Below are 12222 nucleotides of genomic sequence, written 5' to 3' on the forward strand. Positions count from 1 at the left end.
GGACCGAGAGCCGCCCCACCGGACGGGCCTCCGCTCCCAGCCGGGGCAGTGCGGGCCCAGCAGCGGCTGCGCTGCCGACCTGCGGGCCCAGCCCCGCCTCATCCCGGCCAGTGCAGGACGCAGCGGGAGACTCCCGAGCTCCACCCCCTCGGCTCCACCGCCCTTGTTCCTCGGGCGGGGACTCGTTTCCTTTCCCGACTCCCCCTTCCCACCCTCCTCCTCCTCCTCCTCCCAGTCAAGATGGAGGACGGCGGCTGCTGCGGCCACCGGCACTACGGCGGATAGCGCAGCTACTGCTCCTCCGGATCGCTCGCCGCTCCCTAAAAAAAAAAAAAAAAAAAAGGAAAAAAAAGGAAAAAAAAGGTTGGAAACGTTCCTTCTTTCTCCGCCCACCGGCTGCTAGCTACGCGGACCGCTGGCCCTTCCCATGCCGTCGTCGTCGTCGCCCTCCTCCTCCTCCTCCTCCCGCGATTGTCTGCGCTCCGGCTGCCGCCCGCCTGCCCGCCCGGACTCCCTGCATGCACACGCCGCCTCCTAGGTGGCTGCGGGGGGTGGGCGCTCCCGGAGCTGCCATTCCGCACATACCTTCATGTCCCTGTGCTCGCCCGCCGCCGCCCCGCATCGCCCGCCCGTTCCGGCTGCCGCCCTGACGGCCGCTCCCGCCCGGAGCTGAAGCGGCACCCGCGGAAGGGGCGGCGGGGTCAGCGGTGGGTCTCGCCCGGAGGAGCCGCCGCCGCCAGCACACGCAGCAGCAGCCACAGCAGCAGCAGCAGCGGCAGCAGCAGCCATGAGCAGCGCCGCTACCGCCACCTCCGCCGCCACCACGGCCGGCAGCGGCGCGGGGGAAGGGGCCGAAGAGGCGGCCAAGGACTCGGCGGACATCGCGGCGTTCTTCCGATCCGGTGAGTGCGGCCCCGTCCCGGGGGAGCGGGGTGGTGGGGCCGGCGGTGAGACCGCAGCTGCAGGTAGTGGCGAAAGGTGGTCGGGGGAAGCGACGTCTTCCCCCCGGAGCCGGGAGAGGCGGCGAGGGCAGCGGCTTTGTCAGGTGGCCTCGGGGAAGGCTCGCCCGCCCCTCGCCGGCGGGGCCGCCTCGGCACTGCCTGTCCGTGCGGGCCGCCGCGGCGCGTCCTCGGGGGGCAGAGCCGAGCCCCCACATCCCTCCCGTGCCGGGCACTGCGGGGCCGAGGGCAGGCACAGCAACTCGCGGGCGGGACGCCTCCCTCGCCGGCAGAATCGAGGCGTGAAAACGGGTGCGGCGGCGGCCCGGCCCGGCCGGGAGGGCGCGGGGCTGGCTCTGCCCTGGGGCGGTGTCGCCGCTGACAGGTGCGACTCTGCCTCGGTGCCGGCCCGATAGTGGGCGCGTTACCGGGGCCGGGCGGCACCAGCCAGCGCCAGGCGTACCGAGCCCCCCGAAAATGTCCCGCCGGGGATTGCGGGCAGCCCATGGTGTCGGGGGCGCGGGCGGAGCGGGTGCGGCGGCCGAACCCCCGGGGAGGCCGGCGGGAATGACACCGCTATAAAAGGCAGCGCTCCGCTGGTGCCGTGCTGCTGGGAGGCGGCCCAGGGCAGGAGCGGGAGAGGGCAGCGTGGAAAGCGGATGGTACAGCGAGAAGGGAAGGAGGCAGACAGAAAGCAAAGCCCCCTTTAGGAGGTGTCGCTGCCTCGGCTGAGGCGGGGCAGCATTGGTTCCGGAGCGCTGCCGGGTTGGGAAGCCGGGCTCGGCGCGGAGGATCGGCAGGGGAAGGGGGGGAGCCTGTTGACAGGCTGCCGGGATATAAAAAAAAATGGAGGCCGCCGTTTCCCTCGGTGTTTACTCTCGGCACGCAGCCGGGCGGGGCGGGCGGCTGCCCCAGGCGCTGCCCCCGGGGCATAGCGGCGGGCACGGAGCGCAGGCAGCGTTGCCCGGGACGCACGGAGCGCCAGCGGGGACCGAGCCATGCCGGCACCCTGGGCGGCGGCAGCGGAGCTTCTCCCCGGTGCCTCCCGCCGATGCCCTCCCCGGAGCGGCCGCAGCTCCTCCCCTCGCTGTGCTCCGCGCCCCCACGGGCACCCCCGGCCAGCGCTCCCGGGCGGGGCGGCAGGGCTGTCCATCGGCCCCGTTCGGATGCCTAAAAAGGAGCGGTGAATAAGGAAAATGCAGACTCACCGCTGGAAATATGAGGGCGATGGCTGATTTCGTGTGTAAAAAAATAATAACGATGGCAGTAGTAATAATAGTAGTAAAAGCTGTGTTTATTGGGGTTTTAAGGGAAGTCCGTGAGGGAAGTGGGAAACGGCGTAATCAGTGCTGCTCGCGGTCGGTGCATGCTGTTCAGCGTGTGGTTTAATGAGAGCGAGGGAGGAAGTGTGATTTGCAGCAGGCATCCTTGAAGCAGGGCTTGGAGCTGCATTTCGGTGGACAGAGGGTTCGAACTGGGGGCCGTGTCTTCTCTGGAGGGCTTGATGCTCCCGAGGCAACCTGTTTCACGTGACAGCAGTGAGTGTAAAGCTCCTTGTCGGGTCAAGGTGCTGGCCTTGGTGGGTTTCATCATGGAAGAAGGATTGAGCTTTATCGTTCTGAGGAAGAAATCCTGTTGAAAGCAAAATGACAGATTGCAACAGTAGAGTCTGTCTAATGCAGTTACAAATGGGTACTTGTGTAGTAATCCTGCAGTTTAGGAAGACCCTGCCAGCAGTATTAATAGTCAACTTCCACATTTATGTGTGGGTAGAGGGATGACACAGAGTTGATTAGCTTGTAAGTGCTGCAGTGATGACTTCTGGTGCTGGTAACTTCTGATAACAGGGAAGTTGCACTGAGCTTAGTCTTGTGGCAACTGCAAATCTTAAAGCAGTAGAAGGACATGTCAAATGCTTATCGAAAAACTCTTAGAGCATATTTAACAACTGGCATTCTCATTTCCATATTTACACATGGAGGTTATCTGGTTCTGCCTGGGCTGTGACATACTCTGGAAAATGTTTTGGCATCTCTTGTGGGTGGTTGGTATTAGGAAGAGCTCTTTGAATTCCGTCTCTGTACATGATACACTCTTTTATAAAGAAAGGGTCTATTTAGAGATCTCCAGTGCTTCCCTTTGTTTGAGCAGGAGACACAGGTTTTTTTCAGTGAAACACAGTGGACACAGTGATCAATGAACAAGGGAAAAACTTTGGTGTATAAGAGCAGACAAAATATTTTTCTCTTTACAGAATTTACAATGGCAAATGCTTCCTTTTTCCTGTCACTTGCAGAGAATATCATCAAAGCGGTAGCTGTTACTTAAAAATGACTACAAATGTTACAATGTTTTCCAGAAGGAAACAACCCCCAAGCAAACCCAACAAAAAACCTGCCTAACAATGAGTTCTAATCCTAGGTTAGTTAAATTGGTCAGTTGAGCAGCCAGGTGGGTTATTGACTTTCCTCATGTCCTCTTGGAAGACTAAGCCTGAAGTAGAATTAAAGTAGCCTGAAGAATGGAGTTTTATAATTTGGGCAATCTTTTGTTAGGATATTGAACAGCAGCTAGGTTCACATCACTTGGAATGTGTGCATTTCCAGTTTTCACTTTGGTTATGTAAATGTAAACTCACTCTTGAGTTGTTGTGGAAATAAGTTGCAATTGAAATGTGAAGAAAGCAGCTGAACTGGAAGTGAGGTAGTAGTATGAACACATAATGATTGTGTGTCTTGAATATAAACGAGGAATGCCTTTGTTGGAATTGGAAGAAATTGAGGCAGCTAACTTTCCATTACCTATTTGGTATCTAAATCATTACTTGAGGTTGAAAAGACAAGAACACTGTCTTAGATCTGTCACCCTCTTTGTGGAAGGATTAAAACTACTGAGAAGCAGAGTTGATTGCCAGGCAAAGTGATTACACTTTGATGGAGAAAGAGCAGTGGTTGTAGGAAGTACCTTTCTGTTCTATATGTAAGTTGGGGATTAGAGATGACCATATAAACCAACAGAAGGGATATGTTTTGAGCTGTAAAGGTATAGACAAGCATCCCCTTTTTTTTCTTATTAAAAACTGCACTGGTGTGACTTGAGAGGACTATTACTGAATGGAAACCCAGTGGTGCAGTGTCTAAGTGGCTGGGTATGTGGTTGTTAACACGTGTTAAGTATGCAAGAGCTATACTTTATGAAAAGGTATTAAAATAAAACTTTGCAAACTGTTTTCTAACAGAAATTTCTATGTATTTGAAAGGTCTGAAAACATCTAACATTAACAAAATTGAATTTGAGGGAGTGCCATCAAGTCATGGATTACAGGGCAGTAACTGTACAGAGGTTTTGTTTGATGGTTGTTGCTTTAGTCTTCATCTTTGCAGCTTTCAGTCCTCAATACATGGGGAAGAAGACTGTGAAGGGACACCTTTAATATGCAAGAATGAGGGCTGTCTCTTCAGTTTAAATCATGCTATTATAATGGTGTCCTCTAAACCAAAGAAGTTTTGCTAGTTGAAGTTAATGAATTTTGGTTTTAGGTAAAATAGACAAAACATTTTTCATCTAAGTAAAATTCATTGATTGAACATTTAGTAATTAAACTTACCTTTCTGGGATGATGGAGGAATCTGTGAATGCAAAAGGATGCAGAAAGGAAAGCTTGTAAGCAGTTCAGTCAGCTCCTGGCTAGACAGTATAGCAAGTGCCTTTATGAATCACTCTGATGAGTCTTTATGGAAAAATAAACAATCCAGGTTATCAACTGATAACTTTTCACAGTTATGAGATGAAAGTGGATGTAGTTATTTCCTGTAAGATATATTTTCTATGAGTGGCTTCTGCAAACTGTGCAGTACCTTCTTCCATGTACGGACAAAGGATACAGTTTTCAAAGCCATTGAGATTTGTGTTGACACACATGTTTATGCGAACACTTGCCACATTTCTAGGAGGAACATGATTTACATACTGAGCAATGGGCAGAGACCCCTTGGAGGGTGTTTGAAAAATAAAGGAAAAACAAGAGGCTCTGAAAATCTCTTCACTAGGGTGAAAAATGGTGCAAGTTTTGTCAGGTCAAATCTGAATATAGCTGTTAATTATACTTCATCCCTTGATCTGGTAAAATAGAAAAGTGGAGGATTTTCCATCTAAAACCTAATCTGCAGAGGTGGCAGCAGTCCTTCCTTTGGAGGAGAAATAAGTCTGTAAGATAAAGGTGGGTCTGGAGGAGATGGGTGTCCCAAATAGAGAGTTCCGTGTGCCACCTCTCCAGAGGTGAAGGCAGAGAACAGCCTGGTAGCCAGAATAGCTTTGAATAGCACCTGGTTTTAATATTGTGCACTTATGTAACCTGCTTGTGTACATGTTTCTTAATGTAAGCTTACTGATAAGAGAATTTCAATCTTTGGTTTGAAAAAAGTGTGATTAGGTACCAAAATGTCCATGTGAGTATTTTAGGAAAACAGAGTACTGAGATTTGTTGTCATGATGGATATTTGAAGACTTATGCAAGTATTAGTGACTTGAGACTTGAATCAGTTTGGGTTCAACCAAGTCTGCCTGTAGCAGCCGAGGCTGGTAATTGTTTCAGTCGTTGAGACTTTATAGGAAATATTAATGAGTGCTGTGAAAAGGTGATTGAATTTTTTTTTCTCTTAAATAATGATCTTGTGGTTTGCTTAGTTTTCAAGAATATCACTTAACAAATAATACCATAGAGATAAAAAGTAATAGATATATTTAAAAATGTGTTATTTTAAGTTTCCAAGGACTTATGTCTAACTTTTATTTTGCTTTATGAACTGTTGCCTTGCTTAGTTTCTGTTAACATCCTATGTGATGGTGGCTGAGATAGAGACCTGTAGCAGATGACATTAAAAATGCTGCCATAATAGAGAAAGTCTCTTAGGAAGAGCGAAGGAAGAGAGGGTTGAGAAAGATTACATGCAAAAGAAAAAGAAAGCATGTAATTAAAAGTCAGCAAGTTTTTTCATGAGTACTACTAATAAAAATGCACTAGCTTTTAGATCATGGGCAAAAGAGCTTTCGTATTAGACATCAGATGTGAAAAACAAGCCCAATTTCCAGCTTAAATCCCTGAAGTAGAACACACAATCTATAAAGCTAAGATAGTGCCTTTTAAAGAACATTTATCCATCTCCTGCTGATGTGCAGTAGATACCTTACAGAGAAGGTAGACAGAGCTGTGGTTGTTGCTTACTTGGTGTGACAGCTGGAGTAGCTACAGAGTAGTGACGAGTGTCTAACAAACTCTAATAGTGAAGCCACAAGTGAAGTTTTGGCAGGCAGCACTGATGGTACCCTACATGATAGCTCTGTGCTGTTCTCTGCAAATGCAGGTTCCCGTCCCTGTCACTGTCAGGAGCTGGTGTATGTTTGGGAGCTTTAAGAAGTGGTGAGTATGCAGAGGATGTAAAGTATGAAACAAGTTGTCCTTTCTTTCATGCAGCTTAGAGTGATGACAGCATTTGTGTTAAAAAAGTAAACACCTCAATAAAATTACAGCGTTGTGTCAAGTTTTCAAGAATCTGCTAGTTTGTCCTTTGAGTTGCTTTAGTAAGTGAGAAGGTTGCAGCAGTATTGCTGTCATTAGTGCTGATTGACCTGGGCTGAACTGGAAGTGAGTCCTCTTGTGGGGTTTTGATCCAATTCCAGAAGTATCCATTAAGATGGATATTAAGATGGTTAAGTAGGGTGGGGGGGGTATATGTGTGTAAATGATGTTTTGAAAAACACCACAGAAAAATGTCATAGCTTGATAATTGCTGATGTGCATATGCAGAGCAAAAATAACTACAGAAACAATAAAGTTACAATGGGGAAGTTACTCAGGGAATAGTGTTGCTGGATTGATGTTCCCTGGAACAATGAAGACAGGGATAGAGAGCTTCAGTGTGAAATGCAGCAGCTGTTGTGTAACTTGCCTTGGTGTGAAACAGCCAAACTTTCTGGGGATGGCCAAGGATAGAGAAAGTTAGAGGTTAGGGTATGTTGGAAACAACCGGAGGCAGAAGCCATGAGTATTTCTGAGAGGGGACAGCTGTCTGTGAAAGCTGATAGTTGACAAACTAAATGCACAATTGAAGTGGAAGGTAAATGGGAGTTAGAGAAAAGCCAGGTCCATTCTTTGAAGGAGTACATTCGAGCTGGCATGAAGTGCAGATATGCTCAGAAAGGAGCTGATTTGGTGCAGCTGAGGCTTTCCTTAATTGCAGAGCTCAGTCACTGTGTAGTCAATGGGTAGTAAAAATTTCTTAAAGAAGTAGTTTCTCTCCAATTAAACATATCCCACAGCAATATAGCAGAAATGGGTATGAATTTCAACCTGAAATATCACGTGACTTACAAAAGCTTTTGCATGTAAAATCACTGTCTAGGTAAATAATACCTGAAGAAAGATTGGAAAGAATTTCCTTACCCCAATATAAAGAGAAAACTGCCATTTTTCTCTAGTCTTGTCAACAAATAGTCATCTTTAGATGCAGACTCTTAGGTCAGTTTACTAATAGGGTGTAACTGCACAGTGATTTTTGGTCTGCAGCTTGTAGAAGGAGGTGAGATCACTAAAATAACTGTTCGTGGTCAGGAAAAGTTAAAATAGTGAAGACACACTTAAGCTTCAGAAATGCAGTGGTGGTTGAAGGGTATTTGTCTGAAAGTGGGTGACAATTTTAAAGACAATAAAGAAAAATTTTTCTGGTTGATGTTGGTGAGAACCAAGTTTAATCTTAAAAAAAAAAAAAGAAAAGAAAAAAGGCTACTGGGTAAGAAAAACCCCAAACACAAAGGTCATAGCAGACAATTTTAATCTAGTGAGTAAAATGGTTGCATCTATTTGGTTGTTCTCATAAAGAAATTTGCTTAATTTGGAGAAGAATCTTTGTTTAACTTCACATTTTTCTTGGTGCGGTGAAATCAAAAAGTAGACTACAGGTGAAGTAATACTGATGATCTGCAAAGCTGAGTCATATTCTTTCAGGAAGGATACTGCTGTTTTGAGAAAACAGATCACTTACCCAGTAGTGAGGAGGAGGAATTGAAATGACAAGGAACAACTCAAGTGCTTTTAGCAGTAGACACTACAGCACTTTAAAGCATCCGATTTTCAGCCTCTAGAGTAGGTTGTTACATTGATACACAAACGGGGGGTCATAAATGGAATTGTGTCCACAAAGTTTCACCAAACAGCCTGAATGACAAGACTGTGCTTTAAAGATACAAAGCCCTTTCCAGTAGCTTTTCTGCCAAATAGCTGTTCTAATTCATCTGAAATAGCCTAATTGTCTTTGTGCATTTATTTAAAAAATAGGGTCATTTTTCAAGGCTGTTGAGTGGAGTCCTCTGAAATCATTTAGTCAAATTTGTTTCATCTCCTGTGTTACTGCAATGCATAAGTGGCACTGACACTCTTAATAAAAACCACTGCAAATATGTAACAGGTTTTCCTCCTGAGCAGTGCTGAACTGTGCCTCTTTCTATCTCTTGTACTTCTGAATGGGATGTTTTGTAACCTGGAACTTACTGAAGAACTGAAATAAACATTTGTAATTATGGTGGGTTTTTTCCTTAAGAAAAGAATCTTTACAGGGAGATGAGAAAATTCCTTTTATTGTCCCTCAGGGCCTAAAATGTTGAGGAAGCAAGATGTATAGTATAGGAGGAAGTGTAGGCTTCCAGCATTCAAAATAAGTCAGCAGTTTGCTATGTTGTACAGTATAATGTGATTCTCTAATTCCTACAAATCCGTGTAAGAGTCAGGATAATGTTACTGGCATGTGTAAGAGTCAGAACATGAGTCTGAGATTCAGGAAGGTTTGTTTTAGCAGTGTGCATGGGGATATTTATGTGCATGTGTGCAGTCAACTGAGATATTCCTTGTAGCTTCACAAACTGAGTTTCTACGACAAATCTCTTTGTTAAAAAGTTGGAGAGAGTGTTCTGGGCAGCGGGCACTGAACAGGCTATTGTGAGTAATCCCAGTGCATTCTCGTCATCTGTGAAACTGCTGGGAGCTTAATTACTCATGTTTTCTTGCAGTCTCAGTGCATGTATGAGCAGTAATAGTTATTTGTGAGGTGTTGGCTGACTGTGTAAACAACTAGTAGTGATTTTTGTGGTTAGATTTTTACATGACTGCTTAGCAATTAGTATGTGAGGATCTGGGGTGATAGTGAAGCGAGATTTCCTAAGTGCTAAAAAAGAATAGGGAAATACACTGCAGACAAATAGGGTTCACAAGGACATGGTAAATTCGTACTTGTTTTTGTCTAGTCTGTACCACACTTACTGCATAAAGGAGTGAATCAAAATCTGAAACTTTAGGGTTTATACTGAATTCCTGCATTTTTGTGGTCAGTTTTGTGGAAACTTACAGTCTCTTGAGATACTTTATCAAGGCATTTGGCCAAAGGCTTTTCACTAAGCTTTGTGATGGCCACATAGCTGGTTAATAACTTTGAGGCCTTCAAACAGTGAAAAATGTTATTGCTGAGATTTAATGAAAACAGAAGCCTTTGAAGCCTTGGGGACTGCTTATTTTCAGAGCCCAAGTGGATTTGGGAAGAAATTAGGTGACATTTCTTAAAACATGGCCTAGATAAGGTTGAAATGTCTTGGTCTTTTGTAGCTCTTCTATTCCTAGAATTCCAGGTATCTGGAACTGAAAGCACATACCAAAAAAAATCAAATTGAATTGAAATATAAATTGACTGGATTGTCCTGTTCTGTGCAAAAGCTGATAGCACATAGTGTAGTGAACATCAGACTTAGGAAGATGTCAAACCCCATCTTTAGAGGCTGCCTTCTGTCTTTTACTGTAGAGTAATAAAACAGGATATGATTTCTCTGCTCAAGAAACTGATCAGTCATTATTGCTTTCTTTTAATAAAGATTTATTCTTGAAGCTTTTATCCCTGTTGTAATGTGTTTATTTTCTTTATTGGTGTTAGTTAGCACGTTAATTTTGGTTACATATTGCACATCAGATTCGTCCTAAAAGAATGGAAATGGGACAGTTACAGCAGTGTCTTATGCTCTTACTTTACACCTCTGAAAGTCACACTCTGTGTGCCTCAAGTACTTGTTTTCTGCAGTTAAGGATAGTTAGACTTGAACTTGCCACAGCTTGCAAAGTTCAAAGAAGAATCAACTAACAGGGTATAGTGAGAGCTGGGCTTTTTTAAGGACAGCAAAGGCAAGCCAAACTAAAACTTACTAGGACAATGGCATCTTTTCAGATGGAAAGATGAGGTCAGTTGTAATGGTTTCTCTTGTAACTTGTTGGTTGTCTGTCATGGTTTAGGAATGGTGTTATCCAATCCAGTGTTCCTGCTGGATTGGATAATCAGACCAGTCCAAACCACGTGCCACTCATTCACTCCCCCTTCCCTCTATCTCTCCGGTGCGGTGGACTGGAGGGGAGAATTGGAGGCATAAAAGGTAAAGATCATAGACTGAGATAAGAACAATATACTGGAAACAGCAATGAGATAAGAAAATGGACAATAACTGCAACAAAACTAATGAGAGTGTGTAGAAGAAAAGAAATGTTATTGCTTACCTGCTGTGGAAACTCCTGACACTCCCCATTCCGTCTGCCATGGTACCCTGACCCAGCAGTGAGCCCTTTCCCTTGTTCCCAGAAAATGATGTGAGGTGGCATAGAACAATGTCCGGGTCCCAGCCATCCCCCTCCTGGCCAGAACCAGGACATTGGCTTGTAAGTAAATAAATAAAAAAGATACCAGATCATAGAATCGATTGGGTTGGAGAAGACCTCTGAGATCATCAAATCCAACCCTTGGTCCAGCTCCAGTCTGTTTACTAGATCATGGCACTCAGTCCAGTCTCAGTTTAAAAACTGATTCTCCACCTGTAGTGGAAAGGCTGTCTTTGGAAAGAAAACAAGGACATGTACTTGACTGAATTTCTTGCCTTGGTGACTGAGCAGAAATTTACAAAACTGAATTTCATTTCTGTCCCCATTTTGGGAAAATTCTACTGTTTGTTGAATTATCAAGGCAGGGCAGCCAAGTCAAGCTTGCTTATAGAAAGTGATAAAATGTGTTTTGGCTAGTGGTGATCCTTGTAGAGCATATCTGTGACATATTTTTACCTGTCAGTGCAGAAAGAGCAAAATCTTTTGTAGTACAGGCTGAGGATTGGAGTCAAATTTGCTTATGCTTAAGTCAGAACAAGGGTACAATTCAGCCAACAGTAACCACTCAGCGTGTGTGTGTGTGTGTGAACTTTTTTTTAAGCTTGGAATCAGATGCATCCTTCCCTGGCCAAAGGGAAACATTTGAGAAGCTGTGACGCATTTACACAGATGAAGGAAGGAAATGTCCAAAAGAGTCAAAAGCTAAAAATAGATCAGTTTACTGAGTTGAACTCTGGGTGGGAATTGATGAACTAAATATAAATATAAATTTGAACCTTTGTAACTTGCATAACTGAGTGGTGTAGCCCTGTCTGGGTTTTGGTGCTTTTTTTTTGCAGAAAAGTTTATAGTAGACAGCTTCAGATGAGAATTTGTGTCAAGCCTTGTGACACTGCCTTGCAGTGCTTTAAATAGACAGCACTGATAAGTCTGATTATCTCTTGATGATTATTGTTATACCATAGTTTAACTCCCTGGAAAAGTGGATTGTTGGTTGTGTTACATTTTTGCTTGCCTGTTTTGACGAGCTTCTGTGTGGTGGTATCTCCCGACTCTGCTGAACAGAAATTTAAAGGCAGTAGCCATTAGCTATATTGGTTCTCCAGTATCTGTGAGGTTTAACAAAAGGGCATAATTTTTTCTCCCAACTTATTCAAGAAGCAGCAGTTAGTTTGCCTTTGTCTGCTCTGTATGCAAAAAATAACCTGTACATTTGAGAATTGATGTTTGGCTGTCAAAAAGGGGTTTGCTTTCTGCCCTGTCACAAACCAAAGCTTGGAAGCTATCTGCTTCTATTTGTTTTAAAGAAAAAATAAGCTTGTTGGAGTATGTAAAGTTTGTGTAATGGAAGAGAACGTTGAAAAACTATTAATAAAATTATTAACTAGATTACTGTCCTTAGATGATGGCGCTAGACCTATGAATATAAAGATAAGCCAATTTTCTTTCTTTCTTGCTGCAATTTTTGGGACAACTGGTGGCAACCAACGCAATGCCATTAACTAAGAGCTGGACTTTTCCAGTCTGATGAAGCAGGGACAGTGCAAGTGAATCTGACTGCTAATGGGGAGTGGTTCTTTCATGATGCTGTACTTAATCCTA

At 44.9% G+C, this 12222-nt stretch overlaps 1 protein-coding gene across 2 annotated transcripts in view; it reads left to right on the forward strand.

Moving 5' to 3' along the window:
• Positions 1 to 236: 236 nt before the first annotated feature.
• The window catches only part of TRIO (trio Rho guanine nucleotide exchange factor), a 252873-nt gene continuing 240887 nt past the window's right edge, over positions 237 to 12222 (forward strand). For both annotated transcript variants that reach the window (XM_071553704.1, XM_071553705.1), the window contains exon 1: positions 237 to 902. In XM_071553704.1, coding sequence (XP_071409805.1) covers positions 788 to 902 — 115 coding nt within the window. In that variant the 5' untranslated portion in view covers positions 237 to 787. The remainder of the gene's footprint in view (positions 903 to 12222) is intronic.

The sequence above is a fragment of the Pithys albifrons genome, chromosome 4, assembly GCF_047495875.1.
Source record: "Pithys albifrons albifrons isolate INPA30051 chromosome 4, PitAlb_v1, whole genome shotgun sequence".
Lineage (NCBI taxonomy): Eukaryota > Metazoa > Chordata > Aves > Passeriformes > Thamnophilidae > Pithys > Pithys albifrons.